General features: G+C 34.5%; 1 protein-coding gene across 1 annotated transcript in view; it reads left to right on the top strand.

Moving 5' to 3' along the window:
• Window positions 1–1,054: 1,054 nt before the first annotated feature.
• The window catches only part of LOC121877933 (39S ribosomal protein L14, mitochondrial-like), a 24,377-nt gene continuing 8,569 nt past the window's right edge, over window positions 1,055–16,862 (top strand). Inside the window, exons 1-2 of the mRNA XM_042383903.1 lie at window positions 1,055–1,091; window positions 9,894–10,105. Coding sequence (XP_042239837.1) covers window positions 9,901–10,105 — 205 coding nt within the window. The 5' untranslated portion in view covers window positions 1,055–1,091; window positions 9,894–9,900. The remainder of the gene's footprint in view (window positions 1,092–9,893; window positions 10,106–16,862) is intronic.

Below are 16,862 nucleotides of genomic sequence, written 5' to 3'. Positions count from 1 at the left end.
GTTATATAACACAAGAATTATTTCCATATGAATTGTAAGAACAAACCATAGTGGCGAATGATGTACTCTACAATACGAGAGTTCGGTTTTGAATGTCGTGAAGGACTAATTACGTCATTAAACACAGTAATTATGAAAGCACGTTAAGTACATAAAGAATCTGTTCAACTAGTCCCACTAATGTGATCTCAAACAAAGATAAACAGATTATATTGGAGTGTGAAAATTTAAAGCCACCAGAGCCTAAATTAACACATGAACAAAGTCATATATTATTGAATATTACTCTTAGTTGTTTCCGCATTTAAAAGTTAAATCTTTGATGTGAAACTACAATTACATACACGAATAAAAATGTATCGTAAAATACAAATATTACATTTAGAAATACACTGAATATTGTAGTTTTAGACGAATAAATAAAACACACGATTGCAACTCACTATAATAGTACCTCAATGAAAATAAGCTTTTAACCCCTTGTGCACAGTGCCACCACCCCTGAGCTGAATAAAATCATCTGACGTTAACCAAGTAACATTATTAAAAGTGGCGCCCCCGTGGTTAAGGGTTAAGTGGCTTTCTGAACCAGTGTGTCATCGACGATTTCATGGAATAAGCATCCTTAAGTGTCATTGTGTTGGGATCGGTGTCTAATATTTACCCGTTTAATTTGTGTTTTTCGTGTCTGCTTCACTAATTTTATGAGTTTGTTTTAATTGTTTACGATAAATAGCCTATCTTATCATTTCTAGTTTTCTACCTTGCTTTTTAATACGGTTTTCATTATCCAGCTAATATTCATGTTTGAGGTAATTTTGTTTACTTGATCGATAAAGTCTTTTTTCACACCTACTTTACGGTAACATTTTTCATTAATTTTCTTCTTTAAGTTATGAGTTCTGTTATTATTTCCAACTTGTTTTCAGAGGTTTGTCTTATTTGAGAGTACTGAGGGAAGGAGTGGCCGAGTGAAGTGTTCGCTGGAGGATGGTTGCTGCGCCGGACTAACACACACCGGAGAGGGACACTGGTGAGTTGTGGTGTTTTACTTCAATAACTGGTGTAATAATCATTTTTCAATTAGTAAGGTATATATTTTGGATTCTAAATATATCATGGACATGTATTTGTGGGTATTATAATTAGTAAATTTGTTTACAACACTGGTGGTCCATTTCTCCAATAGGTTTTGCTATTTAATACGGGGGTTTAAATGTAATTAAAGAGCTTTGTTTACAAATATACGAAAGCTGACTGTGTGTGTGTGTGTTCATATTGACTCCAGGTAAATAAGGAAGTGAATTACACATCAGTCAGAATTCAGCACTGCAGTTTTTGTGCGGAATATAATATTTAATTTTAATTTCGTTCTAAATCATTATTGTGCGTTGGTGAAGTGGCACAGGAACCTATGCTTGATATTTTACCACAAATCAAAACCTGTTCATTCTTTCAAAGATCATATTGTACTTTACACAGTGGATATTTTGCCCTGACCGGCTAACGTTATTTTACCGTGAGCATATGCGCTGGTTGGCTAAGTACTTTCTGTTTAATATGACTGGTGGTTTTTCACACCCCGGCTAGAAAGTTAGGTAAGGTTAGGTAGGTTCTTTGGTTGGTTAGGTCAGGCTCTATTAGGTTCTAGTAAATGTTGCCTCTTTTATAATGATAAGTTTCCATGCACAGCAGAAATACGGTTAAATATGTTTACAGCTTCACAATGATCGACACATCTAAATAAATGCCAAATGCCGTCAGAGTCACGTCAAATGTAGTTCTCGCGTTGTTCACTGGTAATGGACGATTAGCCAATCAGTGTGTAGTCACGGTAAAGTAGCGTTAGTAGGAACTTAGCCAGTCACGGCAAATATCCACTGCCAATACTTTACGACGCTTGATTCATGAGAAGGAGCAATATAAATAAGATGCTCACGGAGAAAACTTATTTCCAACTTTTTTAATATTCAAAGATCAAAGTGGAGGAATTACATCTTTCCTCCTTTTGTTTTTCTTCCCAAACATAAATCTAATCTCAACATGGGAGCCTCACGCAACCCCACCATGACTTGTTGATGTGAGCGCCAAGAGATATACTTTTCTGGACATTAACGCAATCAGTACCACACACATGAAAAACTTCCACAAAACGTATTAGAACCTACCTAACTTCCTAACCTGTGCATCGTTTCGTCTACAACGCACATCGAGACGTGAAATTACGGTAAAGCTGGAGGAGACCGCTAGCACCAGAAATAACTTATGGATTTGAACCATAATTTCTTGAGATAATATGTGCCTGATACTGAACACGAAAATGGAAGCTAGAATTCTCAGAACTTATTAGAATCAAACTTCCTAACCTGTGGTGTCGTTTCAATTTTCCTATTGCAATCTAATATAACTTGTAATAAACACGCCCTATAAGATCGTCGGTGGTTTCTTGACATGTAAATAAAGACAGCGGATGCTTTTGCATAGCAGACGAAGTGAACCAAAACTTTGTTGCCACGGGAGATCCGACGCTGGCATAATTATGGTAAATAATTTGAAATTACTGCCATATGATCAGTGTTCTTGGAGTTTTTACTGCATTACACTTGTATCCCTCTTCTTTCATGCCCTGTCCACTAACAAGTAATTTATGATCAAAGGATAAGCTAAAAAGTAAAAATACATTGTTGTCATTTTATTAATCAGTATAATATTTATGCATACAAGTAAATTTTAAATAAAAGATAAAGTATACCCAGGCAGCAGCTGTAGAACATTTCTGTATAGACAATTATAATATTTTCTTGCATTAAGGATATACCAATAAATAATAAGGACTTAACCCCCAAAAATGCATTACATTATTAGTTGGGCATTTTCCCTTGGCAGTGTTTCATACTTAGACAGCATACTGTACACTCTTTTCCCCCGGTAACAGGAATGAATTAGTGCAGGGAAGATAAACCGACCAAACATACCTAACCTGTGCTACCTATCCTAGGAAGGAAGTGCATTATTTTATACTATGTTAGGTAGGTTAGTTAGGTTGCTATTTTGTTGTCGTCACTTATTTTAACAGAGGAGCAGCACAAATAGTGTGTGTACTAGCTGTATTTACTCTCAAACTAATACCGGTTAAGTATCCCTTATCCAAAATTCCCAAGTCCGAAATGCTCTGAAATCCGAAAGTCTATTTCATTAATTTTATGGAAGATAAGATACTGAATATGGCACATTCCATAAGTTTTACGAGGGTAATTATGTAGGTATAATGAATAAAGGTAAGACACAGTCTGCTTAGCACCTCGGAGTCGGGCGTCATGGCGATGCCAAACGGACGGAAGTGATTGTTTACCTTTCTTGGTTTTTAGTGTACGTACATCTTATCAAATATTTTATACAAAAATTTTTTAAATTATATTTCATAAAACTACCGGCAGAATATATGTATCCATATGCTGTAAATCGGGCATGGGCAACCTTTCCTCAGTCATGGGCCAAATTATAATTTAAGTATTTTTCTGCGGGTAAACCCACCTAACCTAAAAGTAATGTTAATATTGTATTAGCACGGACAGTGAAATAGTTTATTGTCACGTCCACCTTATGATACTTTCAGTTTACAGTCGGTCTTTTTCCCATTTATGAAATAAATCCACCATAATAATAATGGCAATGTTATTCTTGGCGCATGAGGAACTACTGTACAATGAAACAACCTATAGGCACATCCATTTATTTTACAATATATATATATATATATATATATATATATATATATATATATATATATATATATATATATATATATATATATATATATATATATATATATATATATATATATATATATATATATGGTTTTTGCTTCTTTATTCAAGACATCTGAAGATGTCTTGAATAAAGCAAAAATATTTCCGATATCAAGATCTTATCCACGTTTTCATTGTGGATTTACATGAAATATATATATATATATATATATATATATATATATATATATATATATATATATATATATATATATATATATATATATATATATATATATATATATATATATATATATATATATATATATATATATATATATAATCAGACAAAAATAAATTGATAGAACAGACAGCCAGGAGTGAAGGATGAGGTACTATGTAGAGAGACAGTCTGTCAACAAGGAAGAGACCCCACTTGGACTTACTCAACCTTAGTTAATTCCCTAGTGACCCACTGTCACATAGCAGCTAATCCATCAAACAGACCGCACCAAACGTGGCCCATAAACTCTCACAAGTTTAAATATTTATATTGTTGACTATTTATACTCGTTTCACTGTTACATTTTCGTAGTTACTTACTCTTAGGTGATGAAACGGTAATGAATTGTGTGTTAAGATTATTCTTTTAATAAATATTGCTTTATTCACCATAAATTTTCTGCATCTACCTGAATGGCGGGCCACATTAAATGGTTTGGGCCGCATACAGGCTGCGGGTTGCCCTTGCCTGCTGTAAATTAAATATATAAATGAATTTTGTGCATAGACTTGGGACCCATCCCTACTGGGTGAGCTATCACATTATACATGTTATGTATACTGGATATAGGTATTCCAAAATCCAAAAATATTCCAAATGCGAGACCCTTAAGGGCGCCAAGCATTTCTGATTAAGGATACCCAACCTGTACTAGAGAAAATAGAGGTAAAGTTGCCGTTCCTCCGCCTTTTATTAAAAATTCAAGATGTACAAATTTTTTTTTCCGAGGTAGAAAATTTTTTTAAAGGTGCTCCATCTCACGAGTCAGTGTCATAAAGTATTACAAGATACGTATCATATTTAGTTAATTTCGTGACTTTTATCAATTTGTCAAAGGCATGGAAACTATGGCTAAATTATTACTTCCTAATAAAATTAAAAGACATTTAAAGACACCAGTTTATAAGTACTAAAGGCAGTCCCCAGGTTACGAAGGTCAGACTTACGAACATCTGTCGATAGGAACAAGGTTAAACTTTAAATTTACAGTAGTATTTTATTTACGTGATGACTTATTTTTTACTTTCATTTACTGTATTTTGTCATTCAATTTCTTCTTCTCTCTTAAATTAAGTGATTTTAGATGCATATAAGGACTTAGGCTATGATATAGTGGGATTTTAGACATTGAAGTACAGTATGCACATGGCATGTCTTTTGACTTGCGTACAATTTCGACTTAAGAACGTCCCCAGCAACGGAACTCGTCTGTAACCCGGAGACTGCCTTACTGATCACTATACAGTACAGAACTGTACAGGTAGTTTGTGGTTCATACCAGTTTAAATCACACATAGTTCAATGATGTATGTCTGAAACCTCTAAAGGCACTTCATTAGTGTCATAGAGGAACCCAACTGATAATTAATTTTTGGCCGGTTTTATTATTGGTAATGTGTTTTGTCTTTAAAATTTTCAGAATAACAGGTTTCACTTTAAGTTTCTGGTCATCTTTCGTTATAAATAGTGTGGTAAACTACTAGCATAGTTTCTCACGAAATCTTGAGATGAAAAGCAAACGGTATCACCAAAGATGATGTTCAGGAACAAAGTGAGCCAGGTACTGTACATAGCTGAAGGGGGTGTCTTAATGGAATGATACGTAAAAAGATGCCAGAGTAGTACAGTACATTGTCTTATTATATCTTACATATATACAGCAAAAGAATGTGCTTTATATGCAAATTTTATGCCCCTGTTTCATGTGTGGGGTAGGCTGCACTGTGATTTGGACCTATCCATTTATACTTCTGTTTTTATCTCGACCCAATTTGTTTGCAGGATTTTCAATATATACTGTGTGTGTGTGTGTGTGTGTGTGTGTGTGTGTGTGTGTGTGTGTGTGTGTGTGTGTGTGTATATATATATATATATATATATATATATATATATATATATATATATATATAAAACAAAGAGAAGAACCAGGGAAAACACAAACATTTTGAAGTAGGGCTTCTTTTATTTGCTAATGTTTTGGAAATAATCCTTTTCCATTATCAGAGCCTAAAAAGTTTTGAAAAACTAAAAAAATACAGGTGATGTACAATAAAAACATAATATTATACGAAAATTTATCTTCGATAAACTTTAAAAATTAAAAAAAAGAGCAATCCAATTCAAAACCGACAAAAATGAGGAGAGACCTCCATACAAGGCTAAAATCAGGAAATAAAAAGTATGAAATAAAATATACAGGGGGTATTACCTTAATTTGGACGAGCCTTAATGCGAAAAACACAACAATTCACTAGAGGCCGCTAAAGGATTCATGCTCTTCACAGAAGTTGATCCCCAATTTCTTGAAATTTAAACTCAGTAACCATAATCTGCAGCATTATAAGTCCTACAGAAATTGCCAGAGACATATACTTAGCAGTGAAATAAGGACAAAGAAACATAATATTAAACTATCTCGGGAATTAAAATCTCAAGTGTCTTATTTAGATTACAACCATTTGCAGAATTTAGTAAATTCTACAAATTATAAACTGACTTCTAGAATTGAACTCGTCCAGTACGACAAACTTAGAAAACTAGGTTATGTTCACGACGGTAATCTTTCCCTTAATAAGGTGATTTTCAACTACTCAGATTTGTCCCTCTCTCAAGTAGAACAACAAGCTTTATCTAAAGGTCTGAAATATGCTTTTAATCCCCGCAAATTAAACTTTTTTAACCATTTCCTTGGTTTTGAGAGTCTTTTTAAGAAACTGTCTCCTCTCAGTTTATATGATTCAGTATCAAAAGGTTTGCATTATTTTATTAACTTTTTCCGCCACTGAGCGTTTTGGTCCTATTATTCATACAACTCGTTCAGCACCAAACAATCTCTTTCTAAGGAAGAATTTCTCGCATTTAAAAACTTAGCATCCAACGACAATATTATCATTACTAAACCAGATAAGGGTAATGGGGTTGTTATACTCAATAAAACGTCCTACGTTGAGAAAATGATGAATACAGTGACCCCTCGTTTAACGAACGCCTCGGTTAACGAAATTTCGGTTAACGAACTGCCTTCCATAAGGATCTTCAATTCGGTTAACGAACAAAAATTCGGTTAATGAATTTCTTACGAACCGACCTCAACATGTTTTCGCTTGCACTGACCGGGCAACCAGCTTTAGTATCAGTCCGCCAATGCATTAATCGGTTCTAGGACTTAAATTCCTTACTATTTTAGTAAATATCAAGAAGTTTATACTATTCAATAATTTTAAAAGTTTAATATTAACTTTTTTAGTCATTTTAACAATTATTGAACATAATTGAAGGTAAAGTGACTAGTTTAATGCGCGGCATCCAGCCTCTTAACACAGCAAACAGGCGTTAGTCTCTCTCTGTTTTCACTGGAGGTAACATCTTGCTTGAGACTCTCTTCAACTAAACGCTTTTTTCTGTGTTTCCAAGCAAATTATTGGTCATTTTGAAATATATTTTACATATTGACAATATATAATGCAGTGCAGTGTTGATTTAAAGAAAATAATCTTGAAATACACCAAGAGAACTAAAATTTTATGGGTGAAATGGTGCCATGGGGTGACTTCTCTTCCACCCCAATGCCTTCTCTTCTTCCTTCTCCTCCACCCCCATTCTAATTCCCATCATCATCATCCAGGAGCCTTCTACATACACACCTCAAAGTAAGTGAACTTTTCTACCATTTTTGTTGAATTTAGGAAATTTTCGGTGAGCTGGAACCAATTACCCAAAAACCCATTGAAACAATGGTTTCGGTTAACGAACTTTTCGGTTAACGAACGACCTTCTGGAACGGATTGAGTTCGTTAACCGAGGGGTCACTGTATACTAAACGACCGAACTACATTTGCCCCCATTCTAGACGACTTATTCAGGGTAATTCTTAAGTATGAGGACAAGATTAACATATTTCTTCGTAAACTTAGAAAAAATAATGTCATTAACGACTCCCCCTTTTTAAAATTCATTGTTAGCGGATCTAAACCAGGTATCCTGTACGGTCTACCAAAGGTACACAAGGGTGAGTGTCCCTTACACCCTATATTGTCTGCCCTTGGCACCTTCAACTATAATCTGTCTAAATTCCTCGTTCCCATACTGTCACCAATCACCATTAATCAATATTCTGTTAAAGAGACTTTTAGTTTTGTTAAGGAGCTAACTAGCATCTCATTCAACAACTGTGTTATGGCTAGCTTTGATATACAGTCTCTATTTACCAAAACTATTGACATATGTACAGCTGAACTGTTCTCAAATACTACTGATATAATTGATGGATTCAATGGACCACAATTTAAAGAATTTTTAAAACTGGCTGTAAATGATTGTTTGTTTTTATTTAATAACAAAGCTTATAAACAATGTGATGGTGTTGCTATGGGTTCACCTTTACGTTCCACGTTGGCCAACACTTTCCTCTGTCACCACGAGAAGCTTTGGCCAACTGAATGTCCCCCCCAATTTAAGCCTTTGTTCTATCGTCGGTTTGTTGATGACACTTATTTAATTTTCAGATCACTGGATCACATCCCTATGTTCCTAAATTATTTAAATTCGAAACATGGCAACATCAAATTTACCTGTAAATTGGAAAAGGAAAATATTCTTCCATTCCCTGATGTTAATATCCACTGTCTTCATAATAGTTTCGAGACAGCCTTATACAGAAAACCAACTTTCACGGGTTTGAGTTCAAAATTTTCATCTTTTATTCCTCTTAATTACAAACGTAATCTAGTACGTACTCTTACCAACAGAGCCTTTAATATATGTTCAAGCTATTTCCACTTGGATATTGAACTAAAATACATAAAGGAACTACTCTTTAACAATGGTTTCCCTAAGAGATTTATAGACACTTATATTGGCAAAACCCTGAATAGGTTTTTTAGTCCCACACAGCCTCAAATCCACACTGTCCCTAAATATTCTATCTATTTCACCATCCTGTACACAGGCCCACTCAGTTTCACCCTTAGAAATAAATTTAAGAAGCTTTTCAATGAATTCTATCCACAAATTTCTCTTAGACTAGTCTTTAAAACTCAGAGTTCAATTAAGAAATTCTTTAAAATTAAAGACACCATACCCACACACCTGTAATCCTCAGTTGTTTATCAATTTACGTGTGCCAGCTGTAGGGCAGCATATATAGGTAAAACTCGCATCCATGAACACTTGGGCCGTTCCGTCCGAACAGGCCAGTTAATAACACAACCACCACATTCAGCTATTCGTAACCACGCCCACCAACATGACCACCCGTTTTCGCCGTCTGATTTCTCAGTTCTTGGCAGGAGCGACTGTGATACAGACCTCCTCATTATGGAGGCATTACACCAGTATAAAGAAAAGCCATCGCTTTGTGATATGGCCTGTAGTGAATTGTTGTGTTTTTTGCACTAAGGCTCGTCCGAATTAAGGTAATACCCCCTGTATATTTTATTTCTTAATTTTTATTTCCTGATTTTAGCTTTGTATGTAGGTCTCTCATTATTTTTGTCGGTTTTGCATTGGATTGCTCTTTTTTAAATGTTTTAAGTTTATCGAAGGTAAATTTTCGTATAATATTTAGTTTTTATTGTATATCACCTGTATTTTTAAACTTTTTCAAAACTTTTTAGGCTCTGATGATGGAAAAGGATTATTTCCAAAATGTTAACAATTAAAAGAAGCCCTACTTCAAGATGTTTGTGTTTACCCTGGTTCTCCTCTTCGTTATAAAACTACGCTTTCCACGTAACAAGTCCATTGCTGAAGTTTTATATATATATATATATATATATATATATATATATATATATATATATATATATTGACATTTTACAGCATGTGGGGTTCAGTGTTTTACAGTATCATTTACTTTCCAGACTGAAGATGAATGCATTGGGGAGTCCAAGACAGTTCATTGCAAGATGCAGTGTGGGTGCAAGGCTTCATACCAGTGCATCACTTCAGGAAATACAGAAATTAACACGTTTGCGTGTTGTGGATAACAGCAAGCTAGGGAAGGCAGCTATGATGGAAGGAAGGCCACCCAGATGTATTCACATATACAATAAGAAAGGCATTGGTTATACAGGTATGAAAACTTCCTTGAAAGATATGTTTTAAGTTGGGTTAGTATCTCAGTATTTCTTGTTTGTACTGCCATAAAAAAGATAGTCCTGGATACTTTTGGGAGTTTTTAGTGTTGTTTGATTTTGAAATGCTGGTCATTGCCTGAAATTTCCTAACATGTAAATATTACATTACTTTGGGGTGTGATGGCTTAGTGGATGTAGCACTCATCTACTGCATAAGCACTGTTGATTCTTACTCAGGGCACACCCAGTCTAGCTGGATGTAAATTGGTAACTGTATGCAGGAGGGGAAGTCAAAGTTCTCAAGTACATTGCTTGTTACACTTCCTTCTTGTGTACAATACTAAGATTTTGTATTCAGTGCTTTTAGTTCATACTGCTCTTGATAGGCCATCAAGTCTATGGGACTCACTGACACCCAAACTTAATGGTAAAGCCTGACATATACAGTAAAAGAAACTTCAATTACAGTTTATCTGTTCTTAACTGTGTATGTGAGTCCGTAAATACGAAATAAAAATATTTCTTCATACCTAGATTTAATTGTGAACTTGGTGAGGGAAAATGTTAAAGATAATTGTAAATTTATCATGAAAGTTATGAAAAAATTAATTTGTATATTAATGTGGGTCCATGAACTGGCAGCGAACGTTGGCAAAGTTGTTTCTTGATGCAACGTTTCCATCTTTGGAAGTTACATGGAGTTCCAATTTGATGTACAGGTGTTTCATACTGGTTGTCTGCTTCTGGTTTCTTGTACAGCATAGTGCCACATCAGGATTGTCTTTGAATGTTATGTTTTCCTTGGTACTGTTGACCCTCCACGTATTGGTCTTCTATCCCAGGTTTTCCTGCTGTTTCTGGGGAGTCTTACTTATACAGCCCTGTATAGCATAGCGTAAAGATTTGTTTTGTATTTACTTCGAAGATAACAAGGATATAATACCTTGTTTTTATTGATTTTGAGGATTTTAAAGTTCCAATTTGAACTGCTGACATCAAAATCAGATTCTTGGTAAGAGAAGAGACGTGCTTTGATTATTTCTTCATCTGTGCCTCACATAGTGTCCCCCAATACCCATCTGGTATTACACCTCAAGGATGAGGAATGAGTCGGGTTTGCAAAAGTATTCAAGGCATTCTACACTAAATGTTTTCTTGGCTTCGTGATACAATATCAAAATTTATTTTATAAAATAGCAGGTAAAGAATAAGCATTTTTTTTATTCATATTGTTTTTAAAACAGACAGAATAGTATAATATATCCTGTGCTATCCCTGTTAGCCATGATATCTAAATTAATTTTAATACAGTGAACTTTTGAAGATCTGGATCCAGTAAATCCAGATTTCAGAAGATTCTGACAAAATTTGGGGGTTCCGGGGGCTAAGAAGCCTCCCTAAGAGGCATTCCCAAAACATAGCAAAGATCATCTTAGGTCCGTGTTACTAAGATGTCAACCCGAGGCGGGAAACATAAACAAAATTGTTAATTGTTGTTTTTGGGAATCTGATTTCAGTCACTCTAGTAATGATACAATGTTTCACATTGTGTTCTCGTTGATAAATGCATGGTATATATGATTTGCTTATCACTGTGCCCATCATCATTTTCAAATTAGACAACAAGATAAGTATTTCTCCCATATGTATTTTGATCGTACACCTGGCAATGGAAGTGAGTGAGTGACCACTAGTTATGAGCGTCGTCTGCATCTTGTAATTCGTCTCCTCCCTCTACTATATTTCACTGGATATACTGTTATTAAAAATGTTTACTGATATAATAATGCTTAATAGTGATTAATCAAGGCATTGCAGGCAGGTTAGACACATCACTCTAACCATCAGGCTACTGGGCCAAGCTGTGAGGTGTTGTGGTTGGTTTTTAACTCATATTTTAAGGTAGATATAGTTATCTTTCTTCTTTTATTTTTCTCAGTTACGTGCACACACCATCCTACATATAGTTCATATTATGAATACTGTACAATTAAAAGAAATAATTGTACTAAGGGTAAAAATGTAAGGGAATACAGTATATATTTCTTTGTACAATAGTTAGCTGGCTGAGTGAGGGAGCAGAAGGAGGGTGTAGAGTTGCTAGGGAATTGGCAAAGGTAGCATCCCAGCTGGTCTCCGTTGTTATGGTGATCCAGGCAGTGTATGCAAATGGCGAATTTTTTAACTTTCATTTGGCTTTTATATACTACAGTATTTTTTGTTTTAACTTATTTATTGATAATACTTTACTTAATCCTCACATTTACTGGTACTGTATATATTATTTTAAGAAAACTATGGATACAGGAGGAAAATATTTACAAGATTTAACTAAATACCCCCTGCTAAAATGGGGGGGTGCGTCTTATATGTCGTAAAATACGTTACTGTATTTTTGGTGTTTTTTATATTACTGTATTATTATTTATCGTTTTTATACATTTATTACTTTCACCAGAAGATACGGACAATCTACTTTTTCAGACAGGTGGTCCCTCTTTTTAGTCCGGATATTCGAGGGTTTACGTCATTTTAGTTTAAATATCATTTAAATTCTTAACATAATGTACAGGTATAGATATACAGTACTGTACTCTGATTCATGATAGAGATGCACTTTTAAAACATTTCAGAATTTGGATTATCACAAATAGATTCATATTTCTCCATTAATTACTATAAAAACTGAAAACGCAGTACGATATATTTTGAATGCCATTCATATTACGTTGATAAGTGATTTAGAGCAGGGAGGTACTGTGCCCACAATGTAGCCTTGAGTGTCTTTTCTGGGGAGGTTGGTTTCTGTTGTTTGGGTATGTGGTAAAGGCATTCATTGTGCTGGTGGAGTTGTGAGAAAAGGAATTTGCTGTGTGTATAGATGGATGTGTACCAAGTTTTTCCACAATTTGCATATTTTGCTGATGCATTGTATTTAAAAATTAGTTGTTAAACATAATTAATTCACCTTCATTGGCAACAGTAAAAAATTTGCATCACAAAAAATGTTAGTTCACATTGCCAGGTTAATATGCCAGATGCTGTCAGATGCTGCTTGTTTTCACATGGACCAAGTGAGAACAGCAGGGTTCTTACTTGGATTTTGTGCCATGCACAAAATTTTTGCACTACTGTATACAGGTAGTTCTGCTATAACGCGATAATTGTGTTCTTGTAAAATATCGTGTTATAGAAAATCGCGTAATAGAAATAACAGGGCTTATGGAGAAAATAGGGTTAGGTGCAGATTACTCGAAATCGAAAAAATTTAGTAGTTAGCCTAACACAAAGGATAGCACAGTCTAAATAAATGTTACATTCATATCTAATAATGAAATCATACAGTAAATTTAACACTTTACCTTGAAAAAATATGAATGTAACTTGATGGGGAGAAGGGTGATTTTGAGGTTGATAACATCAAGCTTCTCTTCAAGTGTTATATCCTTTCTTTTACGATAATCACCGGGAATTCTATCATCAGAATGCTTTTTGGAGATATTCTTCTTTACCATATTCACAGTTAATACCACAAAATTGGAGAAATAGTAAGCAAAAATCGCGTTATAGCAAACAAGCGATCGCGTTATACAAATATTGTTCCGAATTCATAAATCGCGTTAGAGCAAATTCGCGTTATCAAAACACGCGTTATAGCAGAACTCACTGTAGTGTAATATATAGATGAGGGGTTGCCAGTTAAAAAAAAAAATACCACCTCTGAGTCTGTTTTATTGGGCTCTTAAGTGTCTGCCTTCTTTCAAGATATTTTTTCATTGTACATATATTAGAAGTGAACTTTAGGTAAGCATCCCTATATATCACCTATGGGTGATGTGCCCACTTCTAGCCACCTTGTATATGGTTTGGGACTAGTGTCTCGTATTGTCACTTTGCCAGCAGTGGAGACAGTTATGGATAGTTGATGCGAAGGTTTTTTCGTCACTGAAGATCACGTGGCCCCAGTATTTAAGGCTATCATTAACATGTTTTTGAGCATGTGCCAGTTTTGCTTCCCAATGATGATCTTCATGCTTTCCTTTTATTGCTGGGGTTCTATGATGAATCCCTGACTTGTGAAACCTATTCCGGACTGTTTTGCACAAACCTGCAATTGCAACCAGTTTCTTAAAGCGATTGCATTTTTGTAAAAGGAGATTGGCTGTTACAGTACTTTCCAAGTTTTGTCTATCTTCGTCCAGAGTGGTTTTCCTGGGCCCACCACATCTTGGTTTATCCATCAGATTTCCAGATTCCTCTCTCCTCCAGCACCAAAGTCTCACTGTTTTCTTGGTTATTCTTCACTCTGTCTCGGACCCACGATTCTTGCTCATTGGTAAAGTTTTTTCCTGACCATTCATGCTTCAGAGGGGAGGGTAGTTGATAAATTGATTTCAAATAAAAAAAAGATATCTTGCAACTTTTCTTCTCTTTGACAAATAAATTTAACCCTTTGTTTGTGTTATTTGGCTTTGGTCAAATTACACTTTACCGGTAATTCCACCCAAGGAATGCATCCTCTCTTTATAGCAAGATGTCTGGAAAAGTCACTTTCACTACAGGGTGTGTGTGTATATATATATATATATATATATATATATATATATATATATATATATATATATATATATATATATATATATATATATATATATATATATATGTATGTATGTATGTATGTATGTATGTATGTATATGTATGTATATATATATATATATATATATATATATATATATATATATATATATATATATATATATATATATATATATATATATATATATATATATATATATATATATATATATATATACACTGTACTGTATATAGATAGCAAGGACTGCTTGTTTAATAAAGTTTTTGCTCGACCTTTTTGAGTGGATGGCCACACACTGTTCCCACCCTACAATTAGTGATTATTGGTGGAAAACCAAACGGATAATTTACCTTTTACATTATATAGATTATGAATCCTTGAAAAGGGTTATTAAAAGAATAGCAGTTTTTGTTTGTTTTTCCAAAATATACAGAGATCATTTCACTGCATCTTATGGAAGTGGTGAAGAAGACTGGGGCAGTTCTTTAGAACCTTATGTAAAACAAAATTCAAGTGGATAAGGTTACTCTTGATCACAAATGGAATAAAGTATGCCAATGGCTAGACTAGCTAATGGTTTTTGTTGTGGGTTTGCTCTGATTTTTATTTTATTTTTTAATGCTTAGAATGCAATAATCAGGGAAATGGCAAGTATGCTGTGCACTTCACATCATGGCAAGTTGATGAAACCTGCCAGAATATTAAGTTTGAATTTAGCAACAAGACACCACAGAATATTGTACAGCTGCTGCTTGTGTTCTGTTAATTTTATTTACGCATTTTTGTAAGAATGCTGGCACTGTATTTCTACCATTTTTTTAATTTAAATGACACTTTTTTGAATTTCCATGGTTTGAATTGTGCACCAAGCAGTTGATGCAGGCTGGCAGTGTAGTTGAGCAAGCGTTGCCAACAAGGTATGACAATGGTGGTGTGAGTCAGGACGAGCACGTAGTAGCTTCCAATAACTGTTGTGATTGTCTGTGGTAAAGTTATTCTGTAACTTTTGGTTTTTATTATGATTGGCAAATGCCCGTCTACATCACTATTGGTGTGAACTTTATGTAAAATTCCACTTTGACAGAGGAGAATGCATAGCTGATATCAGTCTGTGTTAGAAAAAATTTTCATTACAATATTATTTTCCTTATATACATAGGCTGTACTATACAGTTTTCTTTCATATTTAATGTCCTTATTATTGTGAGTAACAAATAAAACACAATTAAGGATTCCATACCTACAGTATACGGCATTGATATATGAATGAGTTTTGAGCTAGTGTTATCCCCTATCCCCTGCATATCCTTTATTTCTTATGGGAAAATTATTTAATTTACGCTTTTGAATTACGCGGCCATTTTCAAGAATGTAACTGCTGAGTAAAACAAGAAGCAGCTGTACTCTATCACTCAGAGGTTTGTTCCTGCTCAAATCATTTTATTTTGTGATGGCTTTAGTCAATTTGCCAAGGTGTGGAGGCTACAGCTTATTTGTTGAAACTGGTGCTTTTCTTTGCTCCTCAACCAATGCCCAGCAACTCCTAATTAATAGTACTGTTGTAGAAAAGCATTATCCAGCAAACCTCCCCATTAACAGAATGCAATTGTTCTTTTAGTCACAAACCCAATCCTACCATTATTTCATGACATTAAACATTAATCATCCCATAATACAAAGTAAAAACCACTGAGTTCCCAGAACTCTCTAGCACTCAAATATGCTGCATTCACTTTGTGAGAGGTGGTTTTTTGTTTTTTGTTTTTTTTTTTTGTTTTTTTTTTTGCAGCATGTTAAGGTGGCTTGTTTAGCTTTATCTTGCAGGTGGTGTTGAATCAGTTGTTCAGACACATATTGAGGGAGGTTGTGGTGGGGCATTCTTCATATCTGCTGCAGGTATTACTGTTTTCTTCATCACTTCTCATCTCAAAAGCGTATTAGTAGCCTTGGTGTTTCTGGACCTCCCAGAAAATTATTTGTGAGGTACAACAAAATTGGCAGGAAAATAGCATGCTGCACTCATTAATCTTAATTGTTGTGCTTCATCCTGGATTTCCCTTGGAGGCAATTTCACCGACTAGGGCAAGGTTACACTCTGTTTTCCTCACTTGATATGTTCTTGAGACAAATGGTGAGTATTCTGAGAAAAAAAATC

The sequence above is a fragment of the Homarus americanus genome, unplaced genomic scaffold (assembly GCF_018991925.1).
Source record: "Homarus americanus isolate GMGI-L3 unplaced genomic scaffold, GMGI_Hamer_2.0 scaffold30620, whole genome shotgun sequence".
Classification (NCBI taxonomy): Eukaryota; Metazoa; Arthropoda; class Malacostraca; order Decapoda; family Nephropidae; genus Homarus; species Homarus americanus.
The sequence above is the reverse complement of the archived record's forward strand: the minus strand, read 5'-3'. Positions and strand labels throughout refer to the sequence as shown.